This window comes from Vulpes lagopus, chromosome 23 (assembly GCF_018345385.1).
Source record: "Vulpes lagopus strain Blue_001 chromosome 23, ASM1834538v1, whole genome shotgun sequence".
Taxonomy (NCBI): Eukaryota; Metazoa; Chordata; class Mammalia; order Carnivora; family Canidae; genus Vulpes; species Vulpes lagopus.
The window spans coordinates 53,540,093-53,562,310 of NC_054846.1; the positions used below are offsets into that span (position 1 = coordinate 53,540,093).

Sequence of the window (22,218 nt, forward strand, 5' to 3'; positions counted from 1 at the left end):
CCTGGAGTCCTGGGATCGAGTGCCACGTCGGGCTCCTGGCATGGAGCCTGCTTCTTCCTCTGCCTGTGTCTCTGCCTCTCTCTCTCTGTCTCTCTATCATAAATAAATAAATCTTTTTTAAAAAGAGAGAGAAAGAAAAAGGTATATGATGTTTACATGAGTATCAATACACCTCTTAACTAGAACCAAGGCTGGGAGCACAGGTGGATACTTATTACCACAACTGCTGGATGGTTACAAGGAGCTAGAGACAGAAGAGGAATACTTCAATCTTTCCCTTATCATACCATGCCTAATGGGTATGGTGAAGCACATATCAAATGTGGAGTTAGAGACGTCAAGCATCCTGAGAAGAATGTTTCATATGCTTTTCTTCAAACTTCTGCCTATGCACATAAGGAGTGTACTACTTCTGTCCATGCCACTTCTTCACACAAAGGATGCCTTAGTAAGAAAATTTACAGCATTTCCCCCTAATCTAAACTTGTTTCTCCCAGAGAAAAGACAAGAGACTATTGCAATTATTCACAAGGTCACACTGTACTAGGTTACGCTTCACAGAAGGCAGAGACTAAAAACCAGCTTCTCTTTCACTTTTTACAGCCTAGTGCACTGAATTCCCTCCCACTTCTTATCCTCTGTGGTAGATACATCTGAACAAAGCTTGTCATTCATTCCTACTGTGACTGAGTTGGTGATGCAAGGCCTACTGTACCAGGCCATCAGGTTCTGAAGACCCAGTCATAACTTTTTCTATAGGCTACCTGAGTACGTGGGTCCTAAGATTTAGATTTGCAGTGAAAGGTAAAAGACTCTACCCAGGATTCAAGTCTAAACCACATGTTCTATTGGATGCTTGTCTGGCCATTAAAGCAGTTTTCTTTTCTAATTTAAATACTAATTTTTATGAGTATAGTCCACTGATTAGAACCCTAGAGGAAAGGAAGAATGAGTGGCACCACAGATGCCTAAGAATCTAGAAGAATCTCTATTTTCTGGTAGTATCTGAAGCCCAAGCAGAGGAGCGACCTGTCTATCTATGGTCTTATGGTGATTCTGTGACACAGCTGGGGCTACAACTCAGACATCTTGACTCATTACTCCTTAGTTCCTTCCACAGAACCCAATGGAAAATATAATACCCTACTCCTGCTTAATTCAAGACTACCATCACCTGCTTTCCCACCAATGGTTTCTCCAAGGATAAAAAAAAAAAAAAGTGAGCCATATATATTAACACCAGTAGTATATTCAACTCACAAGAGTCCAAATTAGCACCCTGGACTTACCCTTGCTTATACAATAGCAATTAATTCAAAAATATAGTTAACAGCAACTTCATGACTCAAACACAAGAAGACCATATGCTTGAATGCATGACCAGAGCTCAAAAACACATTCACAGAAGTCATTAAAATATTAACTGGAGCCATCCTCCCAGTATAAAAGGTCAAAGTTCAATACCAAGACTCAATTACTAATTGTAAAAGGGACAACTATATAAGGGATACCTTGTTCTGTCACCTTTCCATAAAATGAAGAAAATTCATATAACTAAACTGGTAGACATTTTCATCACTTATTAGAACAAGATCAAAGCAAGCTGAAAAGACTATCTTATTACCAAGACATCCTCTAAGACCTTTTCTAGCAAGTGATCACTAGTAAGACCAAATTCAAAAATATACAACCTTCTCCAATTATATTTATTAATGACCAGAAGCTTCAACACTATTTCCCTTACCTACAATACTTTTTCTTCTGCTCTTCACTTGAATGGCTTCTCAACCATTCACATTTCAGCTTAAACAGCACATCTTCAAAAAGGCTTACAACCTACAGTCACCACCCAATTCTTATCATGTCACTCTATTTCAGTTTTCTAGAAAGCATTTATTACCACCTTATATTTTTTCTTATTTTTTAAATATTTTGTTGCCTGTCGCCCCACCTCTACATATACTATATTGTAAACCCCATGAAAGCAGGTACTGTGTCACCTTGTTTCTCATTGTATCCCTAGTACAATCCCTAGAACAATAACTTAACACACTGTAAGACAGTACTCAATTGACATCTGGTAAATAAGTGAATAACTGATATCCTGCAGGAATAACATGATAGGTGGACTCTCAATTTATCTGAAAAATATTTTATGATGAATTTAACAGTTAGCAAAACAACCAGCAACCAATGGAGAGACTATGGATGCATGGAGCAAAAATCACATTCCTCAATTAGTCATGAAACTTTTCATATTCTTTACAACAAGGACTTGTTGTTAAGGGCCTTTTATGGGACTCCTGGTGGTCTCAGTGGTTGAGCGTCTGTCTTCGGTTCAGGGCGTGATCCTGGAGTCCTGGGATTGAGTCCCATATTGGGCTCCTTGCATGGAGCCTGTTTCTCCTGTCTCTGCCTCTCTCTCTCTCTGCCTCTCTCTGTGTTTCTCATGATTAAATAAATAAAAATATTAAAAATAAAAAAAGGCCTTGTACATACATGTTACTTCATGAGCTGAGGGGGATACTCATTAATAATGTTCTTGCTAGGGATACCTGAGTGGCTCAGCAGTTGAGCGTCTGCCTTTGGCTAAGGGCATGATCCTAGTCCTGGGATCGAGTCCCAAGCTCCCTGCAAGGAGCTTGCTTCTTCCTCTGCCTGTATCTCTGCCTCTCTCTGTGTATCTCTTATGAATAAATAAAATCTTTAAAAAAAAAAAAAAAAAAAAAGAATGTTCTTGCTTTTCACAGCTCAAGATCTGGCTGAAGAAGACAGCCAACCAGAAATAATACTAAGGAAACTAGTCTCAGAGAGGAAAAATGTTGTCTGACACCAAAAAGCCAGAGTAGGGCAAATACAGAATGACTAGCCTATGTGTTCTATTAAGCCAGAGTTAATTCCATTATTCCATATTTTGATGAGAAAAACCATGAGGAACATCGGACAAAAATAAGGCTAACCTCATGCCAAGAAGTGAAGATTGTCTAGTTCATTACATTTATAAGACATTTTTAAGATCTGTTCCCTAAATATGTAATCTCTGTTCTGCATGATGCTTCATATCCCACCACTAAAACTTGACTCCTTAGCTATGGTCTTTAAGAGGCAAGTATCTTTAGGAATGTGTCATTTTACAATATTTATTCTACAAATATTTCTAAGTACCTAGTATGTTTTAAGCACTCTTTTAGCTGCCAAGGATACAGCAGCGAACAACAACAAAAAAGTCCCTGATTTCTTGTAGCTTTACACTGTGATGAGGAAGATGGACAAGAAATATGAATATGAATATACTGAATGTATATGAATGTAATGCATTGCAATGATAAAGAAAGATAAAGGAAGAAAGTATGACAGAGGGATATTTTAGACAGGAGGATCAAGAAAAGCCTCTCTGAGGATATGATATTTGAGTAGAGGACTACTCTAGTAGAAATGACCGAGTTGATTACTGGTGGAAGATGATTCCAGGCAGGGGAATAGGCGAATGCCCTGAAGTAGAATCACACTTAGAATTTTTAAAGAAAAGCAAGTAGACCAGTGTGGCTGGCAAGCTATGCACCAGAAGGAGAGTAATAAGAGATGAAACGAAGAGGAAGGTCAGAATAAGATGATGCAAATTCTTTAGAGGTCAGAGAAAGGAACCTGGATTCTATTCTAAGTGTGATGAAAAGCTAGTTGAGGGGTTTGAGCAGGGTAGAAACACAATCAAGTCATGTTTTGCAAAAAAGAGCTATTGGTTCATTTAAATCTTAGTAACAGGGCAGCCCAGGTGACTCAGCGGTTTAGCGCTGCCTTCAGCCCAGGGTGTGATCCTGGACACCGGGGATGGAGTCCCACATCGGGCTCCCTGCATGGAACCTGCTTCTCCCTCTGCCCGTGTCTCTGCCTCTCCCTCTGCCCGTGTCTCTGCCTCTCTCTGTGTCTCTCATGAATAAATAAATAAAATCTTAAAATCAATCAATCAATCTTAGTAACACCATTTGAATTTGGAGATGTCATTTGAAGGTGGTGGATTAGAGACAGGGAAAAAAAGAGATCATTACATGGTAAAACTGAGAGGGGGCAAAGAAAAGTTTGCTTATTTTTATTATCTCTGGTTACAAGTTGAGATAATTTTTTCTTATACTATCTTTTTCTGGTTTTGGTATCAAGATTCTATGAGCACTATAACATAAGATAGACAGCAATCCCTCTGGGAAGAATGTATTTAAGATTGGACTATCCTATTTCATGAAGATTTAGTAAGACTTCATCATGGAAATTCTCTAGGGTAAGAGAGGAGGGAGGAATGGTATTACTCAGCCATTAGAAACGACAAATACCCACCATTTGCTTCGACGTGGATGGAAATGGAGGGTATTATGCTGAGTGAAATCAGTCAATCAGAGAAGGACAAACATTATATGGTCTCATTCATTTGGGGAATATAAAAAATAGTGAAAGGGAATAAAGGGAAAAGGAGGAAAAAAGAGTGGGAAACATCAGAAAGGGAGACAGAACATGAGAGACTCCTAACTCTGGGAAACAAACTAGGGGTGGTAGAAGAGGAGGTAGGCGGGGGTGGGGGTGACTGGGTGATGGGCACTGAGGGGGGCTTTTGATGGGATGAGCACTGGGTGTTATTCTATATGTTGGCAAATTGAACACCAATAATCTTGAAACTTCCAGCCTCAAGAATTGTGAGACATAAATATCTGTGATTTAAGCCACCCAGTCTATGGTATTTTGTTACAGTGGCTCAAGCTAAGCCACTACTGTACCCTTTTTGGCCAATAGCTCTTTTTTTGTTTTACTTTTTCAAATTTTCCCCATCTGCTGTCTCTTTCTCCTAATATTTTTAATTCTCCAGTCTCTTGTCCCTACTCATTCCTCAACTTCTTCCCTTCACAGTCAACTTTTCTGAAATAACAGTAACTCCAATTCCTCATTTCTCCCATATCCCTTAACATCTACTATAATCTGGTTCTCATGCTTATCTACCAAAAATAATCTCAACAAAGTCATCAATTAATATGCCAAACTCAGGGATCCCTGGGTGGCGCAGCGGTTTGGCGCCTGCCTTTGGCCTGGGGCGCGATCCTGGAGACCCAGGATCGAATCCCACATCAGGCTCCGGGTGCATGGAGCCTGCTTCTCCCTCTGCCTCTCTCTCTCTCTCTCTCTGTGACTATCATAAATAAATAAAAATTAAAAAAAAAATTAAAAAAAAAATATGCCAAACTCAATGACCTTTCAAGTAATTATCATTCTGGTGGAATACACTGCACTATTTTGCACCACTGTATACTTGTGACCAAAAATATAGGCCCTAGTACAGATTTCTAAGGATTTTCTCACTTCTAGACATACGGCTTTGAATTACATATGGACATACACACCAGTGAAAAGCTCCACTGGCAACTAGGTCATGTGGGTTGATAAACAGATATTAGTGTCATCTATACATATTTGTTTACGATAGAGAGAGAGAGAGAGGCAGAGACACAGGCAGAGGGAGAAGCAGGCTCCATGCAGGGAGCCTGACGTGAGACTCAATCCCACGTCTCCAGGATCCCGCCCTAGGCAAAAGGCAGGTGCCAAACCGCTGAGCCACCCAGGGATCCCCATCTATACATATTTGGAAAATGAAGTACTAAGAGTAGATATAAGGGAGAAGTTACAGTAGGAGAGACTGCTGAGAACAGGACTCCGAGGAACACCAACCTTTACACCAACCTTTACAGCATATGAAAAAAGTAGCTTAATGAATGAATCAACCTGAGTGGCAGACAGAACACTAAAAGTGATATCTACACAAAATTTCTATAAAGAGACAAATTAAGAAAAAGCCTAATACTTTTAATGAATATTTGAGGACAGAGCTTATTTGTATTCAGTATCGGTAATCAATAAATCTTTGATAGACTAAATCTTATAATATGAAACACGTATAATTAACATGTTTTCTCTCTTTGCTAATTTTACTACGACTTATAGTTTAAAGTTTTGCCATTGAGGTACTGTTTCACCTATTAATTAGTGAAATGTGATTTATTAAAAGGTGTTTTTAAGTGATTTTTCAACTGTCCTAAAGGTTATGATTAAAAAGACTGTTCTTATATTCTCAGAAAGCTTGATACTCCATTTTCTGAAAAACACACTGTAAAATAATTCTAAATGTAATTATAGACATGCATATCATAATTTTCTGCTCTTAGTGCTTTCTTTTTTCAGAAATTGTAAATACAAAAAAAGACTCAATTATCAGGCACCCCCTAGTGGCAGTAAAATCAAGAAAAAAAATTTTAAAGGACAGGGTTTAAAATGTAGTGTTCTCTAGATATACAATTCTCCCCAAACCTTGAGGATAAAATGGTTTGTCAGTAAACAATTTAAAAGCATGCTATTTTATATCTACATTTTACTAAATGATTAAAGATACACAGAAAAAAAGTAAATCATACACTAAAATTTCATGAATATTCCTGAGAATTACAGTAAGTGAAATAATATATATAAATGGCCCTCTTCAAAGAGTATATAACAATTACAAGATTGAAAAAAATCTTTCTGGGATCCCTGGGTGGCACAGCAGTTTGGCACCTGCCTTTGGCCCAGGGCGCGATCCTGGAGACCCGGGATCGAATCCCACATCGGGCTCCCGGTGCATGGAGCCTGCTTCTCCCTCTGCCTGTGTCTCTGCCTCTCTCTCTCTCTCTGTGACTATCATAAACAAATAAAAATTTTAAAAAAATCTTTCTAAATAACTGCCTCCAAAAGAGGAGGCATCTTTAGAGTAAAGTCTTGTAAATTTCTGTTGTGAATCCAAAAGCTATACTAGATGGAGAGTCACATGCAGACTTTAGAGTCAGAAGTATTTACTATTGGCCTTGAATGATCCAAAACTCTTTTATACACCTCAATTTCCTCATTTATAAAACAGACACATCAAAATCAACCTTCATCCTTGCAGGGTTATTCTAAGAATCAAATAACAGTTGAATAAAAAGGATTACTAATGGTATTTATTAGCATAAACAAATCATTTTAATTATTGTGCTTTGTAATTTATACCACTCCTGCTATTGAATTTTTACAACCACTTTGACACTAAAAACAATGCTTCCCATTTTATAATAAATGAAACATCTAGGGTCCCTGTTAAAACGAGGGAGTAATCCAGGATTTTTCTCATTATACTTATACCTTGGCATCCTTTGTCTGGAGAGATATATTATAATCATAATACTTTACTGACTTGGTTATAATAAATTCTGTTTAGGAGTGACACTATAATACCAGTGTTGTCTAATTCATTTAGAGAAGATAGGTACTTAATAATGAAAAAAACCTAATGTTTGCCAATGCACTGGAATTGCAATGGCAGAATCCAGCAGCAGGACCTCATCATAGTTCTGCACTGCAGCTAACAAGCAGGTTATTATCCAACTCCCCTCCATTTTCCAGGATAAGTTGACTCATCTCAGAGAAAAATAAGCAATAAAACCAATTAAACATCAAGCCAACGCCACCTAAATAAAATATATCATTTCTTCAAAATCCCTAAATTTGAGATGAAGAAAGGGATGGGATATATGTATGTATGTGTGTGTGTGTATACATATATGTGTACATACATACATATATATATATTTCAGTAGGACATTGTTTTTATATTCTACTATATGGTTAAGATGTTGAAAATTTATTTTCATTTGTTGAAACAAAAACATAAAAAGCACAAGTTAAAAATAATTATAACCATTAGCATTTAAGGTTCTGCATGGATTTTGTCTCCCATGAAATCAAAATTCAGATATACATCACCAAAAAAAAAAGGGAAAATGATCCCTAGTTTTATAGAAAAATATATTAAATTGATACACTAAAAGAAAAACAACTAGGATTTTAGTTATTTTTACAAAGGTTTTTTTTTTTTTAATTTTTTTAAATTTATTTATGATAGGCACACAGTGAGAGAGAGAGGCAGAGACACAGGCAGAGGGAGAAGCAGGCTCCATGCACCGGGAGCCCGACGTGGGATTCGATCCCGGGTCTCCAGGATCGCGCCCTGGGGCAAAGGCAGGCGCCAAACCGCTGCGCCACCCAGGGATCTCGGATTTTAGTTATTTTTTAATAAAATGTGCATTAACATGATTTTTCACTAAGGGGAATTTCTACATGTCCCTTCTTCCCTTTTATGTCTTCTGTTTGACTTTGAATTTTTGGTCTTACTGTTCCAACAAAGAGAACATAATCAATTTAACTTGGTAAAAATCCATTAAGCGAGGCTGGAAAATGGTGGCAAAGTAGAAGGACCCTAGGCTTGCCTTATCCCAGAAACACAACTAGATAATCATCAAATCATCCTAAATACCCCAGAAATTCATCTGAAAACTGGCAGAACAAACTGCTTTGGTACAAGCCAAATTTAATTTTTTTGCTACTATTTACCTGTAATGTCATGATCTATAATACGAAATACACATTTAGTCTTCCCCACACAAGAGCTCCCTAAAACCCTTGGAATTTTCTAAATGATAAGAGTGATTTAGGTGAGGGAGCTTTTTATCTGTGACAAGCCCCTTTCAGCCACACCTGAGTTTGTTAATGAGTTCCTGACTTTGAGAAAAAACCCTCAGGATAGGGGAAGGAGGGACTGGTTGCCAGGGAAAGCAAGCAAGAGATTAGAGGGTTGGAGCTTTCAGTTACCTGCATTCTCCCTGCCTCCACATTTGTAGGGAGGGCAGAGGAGCGGGAGGTTGAGTTAATCATTAGTAGCCAATAATTTAGTTAATTGTGCCTATGTAATAAAGCCTCTATAAAAAACCCTAGCTGAAAGGTTTTGAAGAGCTTCCAAGTTGGTGAACAAGAATGCATCTATGTGCTGTGAGGGTGGCACACCCCCAAACTTTATAGGGACAGAAGTTCTGTGCTCAAGACACTTTCAGATCTTGTCCTATAGATCTGTTCATCTGGCTGCTCATTTATATTCCTTACAATATGTTTTGTAATACATTGGTTAATAGTAAGTAGAGTACTTTCCTGAGTTCTGTGAGCTCTTCTAGCAAATCATCAAACCCAAGAAGGGGTTTGTGGGAACATCCAATGTACAGCCAGTTGTTCAGAAGCACAGGAGACAATCTACACTTGAAATGGTGTCTGATGTGGGAGCAGTCTTATGGAACTAAGCCCTGAATTTATGGGATTATATGCTATCTTCAGGTAGACAGTATCAGAATTTATTTAAACTGTAGTACATCAAGCTGGTATTGAAGAATTGCCTGATGTTGGGAAAAAGAACCTAACACATTTGGTAGTCAGAAGTGTTCTGTGAGTAGTGTAGTAGAGAAAAAAAAACAAAACAACAAACAGGATTTTTTTTCCCCTTCTACTACATAAAGATACTTGATATGTGGTAGGAAAAGTTTGACAATTTCCCAGGTTAAGGCACACAGATCTATCTACTACACAAAATCATCAAGTAGTATTAAAAAAGAGGTAAATGTGTATAAAAACTATGAAATTCTAAAACAACTTAAACATAGTTCTGGAATAATATTGTACTCAAAAAAATTATTACTCTATTACCAGCATCATTTACTTTATAGATTAGTTTGCCTCACCTAGCAATGTCATATATAATTTAATGTTAAAATCATTTAATCATTCTATAAATGTCCTGAGGTTCACTGTGAATGAAAAAAAGAACGAGATACTTTATTCCAAAAAGAGATAAAATCTTAATAAAAATGTATCAGTGCCTTTCCAGCTTTAACCTGCAGTGCCTAATGAATTTTCCTCAAATGTATGCCTTCTTTAGCCATGGGAGAAGCTTGAGTTCCATTTACTCAATCTCTTCCTTCCAACATTAATTAGTCTTTCCCCTTCAAACAAAACAGTATCATTTTTGACTATTTTTTCCATAATGGAGTTTTGCTAAAGATTTTCTTTGTAAAAAAAAAATTCCACCACTGAAATCAAACTATCCAAACCAAATAATCTGAAATTTTATATAGTTAATAGTTGTTGGTAAATTAAAGCTTCAAGATTTTTATTTGATCTCATTTTGGTATTTACGTACAGCTTAAAGCAACTTAACAATCAAGCTTTTCATGTCAGATTCCCAGGAAAAAGTAAACACCTTACCCAGCATGACTAGATGATGAAGGTGGTGGCAAGTCTGGTGTAAGGACATAAAGACTGTTGTTTTTTGGCAAATGTAGCGATTTTAAGACCGTCTGAAAAAGAAAAATTAAAAACAAAAAAATGACTGCTGATTGTACATTATTCATTTTTTCCCTAAAGTTCTTAAGTTTTTTCAATATTGTAGTTCACTTTTTGAAAACTGACAATTTCCTAAGCAGAATATTGCAGAACTAATGAAAGCAAGTAACTTATTTCTCCTATATATATATATATATATATATCATAAATAAGCATAAATATGAACATTAAAAATAAAACATATCCTTTAGCTCATGATGAGAGATAAATAGATAACACAGTTAAGAATCACTAATTTCTTCATTGAAGAAGTATATCCTTGAAACTAATATGCACTTTGTCCCAGGATCATTAGAGCAAAAATTAGCAATGTAGGTTTTCAGAGATCATAAGACCTAGAAAAGATCATAGTGAGTACCTCAGCCCAATGACTTTATACATGAGGAGATGAAGCCTGAAAAGGAAAGTAACTTGGATGAGGTCTCTAGTAAGTATTACCTAGGTCACTCAACTTTTACTCCAGAGAAAACTCTTACTCCAGAGAATTTTTTTTGTTGTTAAAATGATTCATCCAGGGTGAATAAACTACCCTTGGGGTATATCAAAACTACATCTTGAAAACCATACAAAAATTCAGTAAATTTTGTGGCTGTAAAATTCCTGCATACCTTTCAAACTTCTAACTCGATGGTAAATACTAACATAGTTCAAACTTTATTTTTAAGCTGGGGTGGAGCCCAACAATGGGGCTCATGACCCAAACTCATGACCCTGAGATCAAGACCTGAGCTAAGATTAAGAACTAAACAATATCTGACTGTACCACCCAGGCGCCCCTCAAACTTTTTTTGACAGAAAAATGCATTAAGAAACACATTTTACATCTTTATATCATAATCCAGGACATACATATTTATTCAATAGATATTTACTGACCCACCTACTCTGTGCCAGGACTACTCCACACACTGTGGATATAGCGGTGAACAGAATAGTTTAAATCTCCTAATCTTATATAGAGCTTTACATTTTAGTAGGATTAATAAAGTTATCTAAATAGCTGAATATTAAAAAGTGATGATTTTTTGGACTAAAGATAGATCAGGGAAGGAGGGGTGATAAATATGGAGGTAGGAAGTTATGTCATTTTAAACTTGGTGATCAGGGGAGAGCTCACTTGAAGAATGTGACATCTGAGTAAAGACTTAAAGGGTGATGAAACAAATCATGAGACTATACAGATAAAGAATATTTCAGGCAAAGGAAACACAACCAGCACAAAATGTACTTAAAGAACAACAAGAAGCTTCTCCCGCCTCCCTCGGCCTCCGCCATGGCGAGCAGCAGCGGTGCCGGGGCGGCGGCGGCAGCGGCGGCGGCGAACCTCAACGCGGTGAGGGAGACCATGGACGTTCTGCTGGAAATTTCAAGAATTCTGAATACTGGCTTAGATATGGAAACTTTGTCTATTTGTGTACGGCTTTGTGAACAAGGAATTAACCCAGAAGCTTTATCGTCAGTTATTAAGGAACTTCGCAAGGCCACTGAAGCACTAAAGGCTGCTGAAAATACGACAAGCTGACTTTCTGGAGAAATCCTGATGAGATATGTCAAGCTCTTCAAGAGGATTTGAAGATTGCATTGTAGTCAAGAATGTACAATGAAATTACTGCATGCAGCAGTGTAGAAACATTTTCCTTTTAAAAAGAATTATAAAACCATAGCTTTATAAATCAGTGGAAAATGGCTTACAGAGAGAACTATCAGATGTGTTTACATCACATCTTTTTTTTAACAGCTCTAATGCATTGGCATTGCTGTATTCATATTTATGTATTCCTTATTTATAGCTCTGATAGCTTTAATTTTCTAAGCAGTCTGTCTATCAGATGTGCACATCTGCTGTGCCTGGTTGAAGTATAGTGGAACCCATCAGAAGTAATGTAGTAGTTATGACTTGTTGACATTTCCATTATAAAATTTAATTTTGAATTGTTTATGCAAAATAACCATAGATTTGTGTTGTATTGGGCTAAAAGTTGACAGAATTTCAGCCACCATTTATGAATTTTGATTTAGACTTACAACATATCAGAATCTGTTATAAGAGCACAGAAATTTGCAATGATTTGTTCTAATCTGCTCTTCTTTAACACAGAATATTTAGTTTTTTAAACATAAAAGTTTATCTGTCACTTAGCAGTATGAACCAGATTGTTTTTGCATTGATTAAAAAATAAAACTTAGAAACTTAGATTTAAAAGTGGTAGTGCTTAGTATTGTCATTTGAATGAATCATTTAAATTTAATGAAAATATTGACAATATTTTTCTTTGAGTTTTATACTCTACATATGACAACCTAAAAAAAATACATAATGAAACATTTCTGACATGCAAAATTCTTTGAAGTTTATTACATAAAAATAGTTTGAGTGCTTATCTAATAAATCCCTAAATAGGAAATCTCTTTCAACAAATACGATATTTTCTGAAGGACTTAATTTCCAGCCATTAAACAAAAGCTAAATAATCAAGTGTTCTGTATCAGGGATTACAAGTATTCCTTTCTAAGGTCACTTTGTCATTATTTTTTCCCTTAAAACTTTTAACTAATCAAAGTGGTGGTTCAAAGTAAATTTTAGAAAATGTAGGATAGTGTTAATTCTGTTCCTGTAGCAGAATCTTATTGGAATATTTTTCCCAAGGCTGATAGGATTTTAATCTGATTTTATTTTAGATTTTGTTAGCTTCCATTTAAATGATAGTATAAGCATTTACTCTTAAGCAGCATTTTTTTGTTCTTCAGACAAAGTAACACTAATATTTAAGTGACAACCTTCTGCACTATTATAAAAATCTAGTCTTGATTATTTTGACTGTAAGCACCTAGAATCTTTACCAAGGGCACTAGAAAGGTGTATTATTGGCAGACTTGGTTGGGAAACAATAACGACTTGTGATAAGTCATTTATTTGATAGTAAATACTGCAGATCCTGCATGTTGTTACTCATAAAATCATAAAGACATTTTTGTCAAGCTCCAAAATCGGTATATACTCTTAGGCCACAAGAGTTAATAGTTTTATTTATGGTTTTGTAGATTAAGTTATTTATGTTTGATACAGAGCAGGAAAATATATTGAGAAGGCCTATGGTTACAGAGAACTTCTTTAAGTGTTACATTTAAATGTAAACATATATTTTTAATGCATACTTAAGTACTATTTAACAAAATCAAAACAAATTGTAATACAATTGGCAGTGTTATGCATGTTGTCAGTGACAGAAATAAAACCATTTTGGTGATAAAAAAAAAAGAAAAGAACAACAAGAAGTCCATTGTCACTGAAGTCAAATGAGCACTGGCAGAGATAGGTCAGAGAGAGAACATTCATGGTAGGGACAAGAAATGTGTTGAGCTACAAGCTCTGACTTTTACTCTGAATGAAATAAGAAATTATTAGAGTGACATGATTAGATTCACATTTAAAAAGAATCACTTTGTCAGCTATGTTGAAAACAGATGGAAAGGGACTGGCAGAGGAGGGCAGAAGCACAGAGAAGGCTAATGGAATATACTAAGATAAGGGTGATAATGGCTTATGTCTGTGTGATGCAAAATAAAAGTGATCCAGTAAAAGTGATGCAAAATAGCTGGATTCTGGATATATTTTGAAGACAGTGTCAAAAGAATTTCTTGACACACTGGATATATGTTATGAGAGAAAGGAGTTGGTAATAGGCCTAAAGATTTTAGACTAAACTGGAAGGATTAAGTTACTATCAATTAAAATGGGAAAGACCGAGGATAAGGACTTCCATTTCAGGCAGGTAATACACATTTTCAAATGTGTATTAGGCATTTAACTGGAGAAAATAAGCAGCTGGATATATCAATCTGGAATTCAGGGAACAAGTCCAGGGTGGAGATATAAAGATATAAAATTGTGCATATAGGTGCACTTAAAAGTCATTACGCTGGATAAGATCACCACTGAATTTAGTAATGTGGTCACTTCACTGGTGACTTTGACAAGAACACTAGCAGTTCTCTGTTTAGACAGGACTCAGGAGACATGGGGAGAAATGGATTAGAGATAAGAAATATAAACAACTCTTTAGGGAAAGTTTTGTTATGAAGAAGACTAGAGGAATGGAGTGACTGCTGGAAGGGGAAGCAGGATCAAATATTGATGATACAGGAAACACAGGGAAGAATTAAGAGTAAAGTTCTTGAGTAGGCCAGAGGAGATAAAGAATATAATCCAAAGCCAAACATGGAGGGTTGGTCTTTGAAAAGAGACTGGATAGGCCATTTAGAGTAACAAAAGAAGAGTATGTATAAAATGCAGTTAAATAAACAGAGACCAAGGTGGGAGCTTATAGAAATTTTCCTGTATTGCCTTTATTTTGTTAGTGAAACAAAACAGGAAGTCAAGTTATCAGCTGAGAGTGACAATGAGGGAGAGGTGCTTTAAAGGTTTGAAGAGACAATAAGTGTAACATAACCATTTAGGAGTGTGGATAAACCAGGTAAATACAGTGATTGCCTAACAACATTAAAGGACTCTCTAAAGATCATAATTATGAATTTAAAGATACACCAACACCATAATTTTGTTTTTCTACAGCCACATTTAGCTGTAAGGCACAGAACAGGTGGAGTTGGATTTATCAAAAATAAGGATTTTTTTTGTCATTCAGGATCCATAAAGCAAGAGTTGAGACTATGCACAAGAAAGTGAGTATAATGATTAACTGTGGGATTTAATCCACTGTCAGGAATAGAGGACATGAAGGAGGTAGTGGCATGAACAGATGGCAGAAACAATGGATTGGGAAGATTGGAGGCCTAGATATGTGGAGGCCGAGAAAAATCAAGGCCATTCCACCTCAAGTTTAGCATTAGCACAAGTACAGCCATCTTAGGTCCCTGTGAATAAGAGCTGAACTTTATAGGAAAAACTGCAGAATGTCCTCAATGTCCTTGCAGGGAATTCCACATCAGAAAGACAACAGAGCTCTGAAATGCCCTCGGCAGAGAATCCCCTATCAGAAAGACAACAGAATCCACACCCGTGGTAGAAAGTCCCATATTAGAATGAGAACAGAGCTCAATGCCCTTCAAAGCCCCATATCAAAATGTAAACAGAACTTGAGAAATTCCTCCATCCCTTCTGAAAATCCCCTAGACCAGCCTATAAAAAACCCAGCTGTAACCCACTTCGGGGTCCAAGTCCCTGCTCCACTGTGTCACTTCACTTCAGGGTCCAAGTCCCTGCTCCGCTGTGTCCGGTATACTTGGACCCAAGCTCGAGCTTGCAAATAAACCCTCATGCGCTTGCATCGGTGTCGGCTCCTTGGTGGATTCTCGGATTCGCAATCTTGGGCACAACAGATAGTGCTGAAGGATTGGTGAAGTCAAGATGCCAAAGAAAATGAACTAGAAAGATAAGAAATGGTAAACAAGAAACGGAAGCCTGAAATTAAGATTTGAGAATTATAATTAAATGATAGAACCATGGGAAGATATAGCTGATACAGAGTGAAGAAAAAGATTTCTGTAGGAAAGAAATTCAAGAAACTAAGAGGCCAAGGTATTAGAAGTACCACTTACAAAGATTTTAAACTAAGAATTAAGACAGCAATTATAGACCAGGACTTAAAAATCATCAGGAAATGAGGGGAGATGACCTCAATAAGTAGGGGATGACCTTTTGACATGAAATTCAAAGCTACAGATCTTTAGAGAGGAAGAAGGACTGATAAAGGTCTGGAAGTGGAAGAGATGTACAAAAGGATACATATTTTCCCAGATAGTCCAGTGGTATAATAGCTGCTAAAGAAAAGCAATTAACACAGAGAAGCCTATAGAGAAACAACGTCCTCCAGAAGGCAGGTTTTAATCAAAGGAAGATGGTGAAGCGAGCATGCAGGGAAGAGGTTGACAACAGAAGGAATTTGGCTAGTGATAAAATTAGTTCCACAGAAGTAGCGAACAGATTTCAGGTATTGTAGATGAAAAAGGATAGAGATAGAGATGGCCTGTGCAGAAACTATGGAAATTCGAGTGAGGGGTGATATGAGAAACTTCAACTCCTTGCAGTGACTGGTGTAAACAGTGGGCAAGGATGTAATCAAATCAGTCCTGGTTTAATCAAATAATAATGTCAAGGCTGATAGTGTTGGAATGCAAGGTGTAGTAAATATCTAGGAATCTCTGTTAACCCCACAGATGGAAGTAGAGACAGGGGCTGATCTCACCCAAGCACAGAGTATGAGGAACTCATTCTTGATCCCCCCACAAGAAGGTCCATCTTACTAGGTACACAGTCTTACTCCAAGGACACTGGGACTTAGTATGACCCATATTAGCTATATGTTAAATAAAATACTTAACCTTATTACTTGCAATATACTCTGACATCTTCTATTTCTTCTTTTTTTTTAATGCTGGCTACAACCCACTCAGTTCACTTCACAACTTATTAATGGTTTGTAACTCATGATCTACAAAAATACTGTAGTGGGCTTTATTCATAACTTCACCTTTAAGTTCCGAATCTTTTTTTTTAAGTCCCGAATCTTTATGTCAATGTGTATAAGTCTTTTTGAAACTGATCTGTGTTACCTCTACAGAGTTAAGAGTTAACATGCAAACAAAACACACACACACACACACACGCACACACACACACACACACACACACACACATATATATATATATATATACATAGAAAAATTATTTTTACCTTTCTACTTTTCATTATTTTACTTGGTGGATTACTGATAAATGTTTACTCTTACCACTTGACCAAATCACTACTGTCCTTTTGCCATGCCACCACCCAAAGATTTTCCACTAAATCTCCCCCAAATCACATACAGTGTGACTTTCTTTAAGTCATTCATTCATTCATTCTACAAACATTTACTCCAATTCATGGAGATTGCTGGGATGGGAACCTAATTTTACACAGAAGCCTGTTAGAAAAAGTAATGTTTAAACTGAAATTTGAAGGATGAAATAGAGCCATCCATGTGAAGAACTGGAGGTAAATCATTCCAAGCAGTTGAAGGTACAGGTAGACTTGGGTCTATTAGAAAAATTAAAAAGGATTTTCTATGGTTGCATCATGGAGAGTGAGGGTAAGAAAGGCTGAAGATGAGGTTGTAGAGGTGAACAGTGGGTAAATAATAAAATGCTTTTCGAATGATGGTGAGTAGCTTGAATTTTATTCAAAGTGCAACAAAACACAGGAGAGTGATATAATTCAATTTATGTGCTTTTTTAAAAGACCATTCTGGCTGCTTGTGGAGAATGTAAGGATGAACCCAAGAAAGGAAGCTGGAAAACAATCATGAAGCTGTTACACTGGTATGGACAAAAGATGCTAATGGCCTTGATTTAGGCAACACAATAAAAATACTGAAAAGTGACTATAGTTGAGATATAGTTGGAGATAGAAGCTATAGGACTTACCAAAGGATTAAGTGTTGTTTGAAATGGGAAAAGACGGGATGCCCATATTTTTGGATTCAGCAGTGGCTATACAGTGCTACTGTTTATTGGGAAGAAACTGGTAGAGAAATGGCATGGGAAGGAAAACCAAGAGGTCCATTTTAAACATTCTAACTTAAAGATGTCATAAGGCATACAAGTACAAAAGTGAATTACCAATTTGGATACATGAATTCACAGAAGTATAACCTGGAAATATAAATTTTGGAGCAATCAGAAAATTAATGGCATTGGAATAGCAGAAATCACCTTAGGAAAAGAGTACACAGAAATAAGTGAAAATATTGTTGGTAACAAAAGACTATGTTTAAATATTAGAACAGATAGCTTTAAGAACATTTTCAAAAATAATTGCCATTTTTTTCACAAACTATTGAAAATGCCATGTGCGACTGATTCATATCCACTGGTTTCTCAATAAATGAACAAATAAATGATATATTTCTGCCAAGGTTGTTGATTACTCAGGTAGCATTTCTTTTTATTTTTTAATCTATGTTTCAATTACAACAGCCATGTAGCCCCATGGGTCAGCAAACTATGCCTATGGGACAAATCTAGCCCATTGTCTATTTTTGTATGGCCTTATGAGTTAAGGATGATTTTTACATCTTTAAATGGTGGGGAAAAAAATCAAAAGAAGAGTATTTCACAATATGTGAAATTCTATAAAATTCAAATTTCTGTGTCTATCAATAAAGATGTATTGGAACACAGTCATGGCTCACTCTTTCACATATGGCCTATGGGTCCTTTCATACTACCACAGCAGAACTGAGTAACTACAATGGAGACTATATATTGCACACCTAAAATATTTACAACCTGGTTCTATATAGAAGAAGTCTTCTGACCTCTAAAATAGTACATCACTAACTTGTAGCTTAATTTATAAATCTCTTGCTAACATGAAATTCATTTAAATATCTTCTTGAAATACTCCAAACATCTCCACAAACCAAATGAACTCACATATAAATATTTATAAGCACAATGTCTACCAGAAGTAATTGACAAAGAACTGAACCAAAAGTTGAAGATTCTAAATTTATGCCTAGATATTTAAATATCAAGTTAATAACTATGTAAAGATTGGGTAAGTATCTGATAACTATTTGCATTTCAAACACATAAAACTTTAGAGTTCTTTCATTTCTTTCCATCCTTCCCCTCTCTCTCTGTCAGACAAAGAAAGAGCATGTGAAATATTTAATACCTGAGGCTGCTACTGGGTCCTTGAGAATAGCAACTACTGCTTTATAATTGCAACACTTTATGAAAATTCTGAAGTACAATTCATTCCGTGCCCTTGCCACTACTCAAGTAAACAAAGATTCTACCATTAAATTTTCCAAGTTAAAAAGAATGTCTTATTATTATCTTTTTTCCATAATCAATATCTGCCATACATACACATTATGGATGACTTCTTTCAGGCCAGTAAGTAATTGTTCAGTAAATTACTATTCTAGAGCACTTACTGACATCCTATGAGGTTTGATAAAAAAAAGTAAAAGTTCTCAAAAGAGTGCCAAAATAACTCCTATATAACAGAAATAGGAAAAACATGCCATATAGTGTTTTCATTTATATACCTAGCTAATTCAAAACTATTGCTGGTTTACCACGAAAATGTTTTAACTTGAAGAACAGTTTGTTGATTCTTTAAACTAAGTTACTATTACCAAAATCCACTTGTCATATGCAACAAATAAAAACCAATTTTTATATATTGTTTATTCAACTGCATGACCTAATTTTCTTTTATTTCTAGGCAATTAAGAAACTCACACTGTCTTCCACATCTCCGGTCTTCCAGCCTTTCAACAGCATTTTAGACACAGGAATCTGAAGTTCATTTTCTAGAATCTGTTTAATCTCTCCTGTATAAATACGAAAAGACAATGTTACAATAAAATAACACAATCAACATTTGTCCATATCCATGGCTACCACTAATATTAGGCATATGGTACACAGTCAATGACATCTGTGATGAATAAATAAGAAAAATTTCCATAGTCCAAACTTCAAATCTTGAACTAAATGTTGCCCCTTTGAAGGACTCCAGTTTTAGATTAATTATGAAAAAGACTCTACAATTAATTAACTAGTTAATTGTATAGCTTTTTAAAAGAAACAGATACCAGGGAATGGGGGTTTGAATATAAACAAATATTTTAAATCAATCAACTGACGATACGACTCTGCTCAGCATATGGTAGGAATAGCAGGTAAAGTATAAAACTTGAAGTGGTATAGTATAAGCAAAGCAGATTGTGGAATGAAAATTTGGGTTGAAGTCTTATTTTAAAGAAATTAAATATCTATTCTTAGTTTTTGTATCATAAAGTGGATAATAATATTGCCTTTCTTAACTATTTCCAGGGTCTAAGGATAAAAGGAAATAATATCCGTGAAAGCAGCTGAAAAAATAAAGCCAATGTATATAATCTAGAAGACAATCTAAATTTTGTTAAAAAGACAAGCAACCGAATTTCAGAAAAGAAAAAAAAATTGTGTTGGATAAATAAAGCTTTAAGAAAAGAGATAAGACTTAAACCCAGCCAAACCAAATGTTATTCTATTCAGTGAAGACAAAAGACTTAAAGGTAAAAGGCAAAAATGAACATGATGCTAATGAAAAACAGTGAGGAATCAAAATCTTCCCAGTACTCCACAAATTATTTTTCACAAATCAAGTCTACTTACAAATCAATCAGCTGGGCGCCTGAACAGCTCATTGGTTAAGTGTCTGCCTTTAGCTCAGGTCATGATCCCAGGGTCTTGGGATAGAGCCCTGCATCAGGCTCCCTGTTCAGTGGGGAGTCTGCTCCTCCCTCTCCTGCTTCCCCTACTTGTCCTCTCTGTCAAATAAAATCTTTTTAAAAATATATAAGTAAATTAATTAATTAATTTCTGGAACTACAGTATATTAAATAGATCAGATGAATCAGAATGTATAAGTATTGCACATATCTACTTTTATTAGGTTGTTGCTAGTCTATATTCTTTTTTAAGATTTTGTTTATTTTTAGAGAGAGTATGTGCAGAAAGAGGGGGAGAAGGAGAGGGAGAGAATCTCAAGCAGACTCATGCCAAGTGCGACATGGGGCCCAATCTCACAACCCTGAGATCATGACCTGAGTCGAAATTAAGAGTTGGACACTTAACCAACAGAGCCACTGAGGCGCGCCTTGTCTATACTTTTAGATTAACATATAATTCAACCCCATTTTACAATAAGTGGTTGAATACTGATAAAACTGATTATATTATATATTAAAAGAGGAAAAATAACCCCACATTGACAAAGGAAAAGAAGGGGGGAAAAACTTATGCTACCCAAGTACTATGGAAACACAGTTGCCAAAGTAGGTACCACCACAAACACTTCACTGCCTTAGTGACACAGTCTTACTTCCCCAAAGAAAATTCTTATCTGAGCACTTCTGAAAGTGATTAATATATTTTATAAGCACAAATTTTTATCAACCTTGACCTTCAAAAATGTCACTGCTGACAAAGTAATGTTCTGTTTGTGGAAATGGTAGAATAATAAGCCCTATTTTTATATCAAATACATACAAATATTGCCTTTTCGTTTATGGCTAAGGTTGGTATTTCTAGAACTGTACTTGTCTAGAACTAAGCTTATGCTCTTGAAAGTCTGCCCAGTGTTTTCCTCTTAGAATCTGATCTTGACTTGACACCTTCTACTTAGATTCTTGGAGACACTCTTAGCATTCATAACCTAAAAGAAGTTTCTTAAAGAAATAACAAAAAGAGATTTTAAGTTGAAGTTGCAGTTACTCTTTGCAGCAAGCTTGAATAACATATAAAACAGTCTAATTCTACAGGTAGAGAGGAATAGAAAACAAAACCAGAATCTTGATAGCAACCTGAGTTCCTCATATTTTAAAAATTTATTCTCTGTTGGTTTCAATTTCTTCTTCTGTAAAGTGGGGATAGTATTAGTGCCAACACTTCAATGAGTTGCTGCATTGAATCACATAAGGCATGGGAAATATTCTGTATTAATATGTGTCTAATACACAAGGGACTCAAAAATGTTGGTTATTTTGATTTGTGTTAACTAAGGTAATACACACATAAATGCCTAGCACAGAATGTAACCAGTATAGATTCTAAAAACAGTAGTTATTGTTTCAGGAATATCCAAAATAATCTAGGTCAGTGAAGTACTAGAATGCAGCAAGTTTTAGAGCCAGTATTTGTATCTGGGTCTGCATGACACCAAAAATCTTAGCCCAAGATAACACAAGCATGCTAGTATGTTACTTGGGAAAATGTGAAGATATGCAGATGTCATCAAGAACAGTCCACTGAATGTGCAAACCATTTATCTGATAAGGAGTTAATATCCAAAATATATAAAGAACTCACAACACAATAGCAAAACACACACACACACACACACACACACACAATCCAATTAAAAATGGGCAGGGGTGCCTGGGTGG

General features: G+C 36.0%; 2 protein-coding genes across 4 annotated transcripts in view; one reads left to right on the plus strand and one right to left on the minus strand.

Moving 5' to 3' along the window:
• Positions 1–22,218, minus strand: part of FAF1 (Fas associated factor 1) — a 470,490-nt gene that overhangs the window by 260,489 nt on the left and 187,783 nt on the right. For all 3 annotated transcript variants that reach the window (XM_041738818.1, XM_041738819.1, XM_041738820.1), the window contains 2 exons: positions 19,526–19,617; positions 10,132–10,223 (listed from right to left, as the gene is read on the minus strand). In XM_041738818.1, coding sequence (XP_041594752.1) covers positions 10,132–10,223; positions 19,526–19,617 — 184 coding nt within the window. The remainder of the gene's footprint in view (positions 1–10,131; positions 10,224–19,525; positions 19,618–22,218) is intronic.
• Positions 11,365–11,913, plus strand: LOC121481452 (mitotic-spindle organizing protein 1). The gene has a single exon (XM_041738822.1). The coding sequence runs from the start codon at positions 11,492–11,494 to the stop codon at positions 11,789–11,791; it is 300 nt and encodes a 99-aa protein (XP_041594756.1). The 5' UTR covers positions 11,365–11,491; the 3' UTR covers positions 11,792–11,913.

Coding starts and splice junctions, on each gene's coding strand:
- LOC121481452 (XM_041738822.1), top strand. CDS start 11,492: ATGTACTTAAAGAACAACAAGAAGCTTCTCCCGCCTCCCTCGGCCTCC.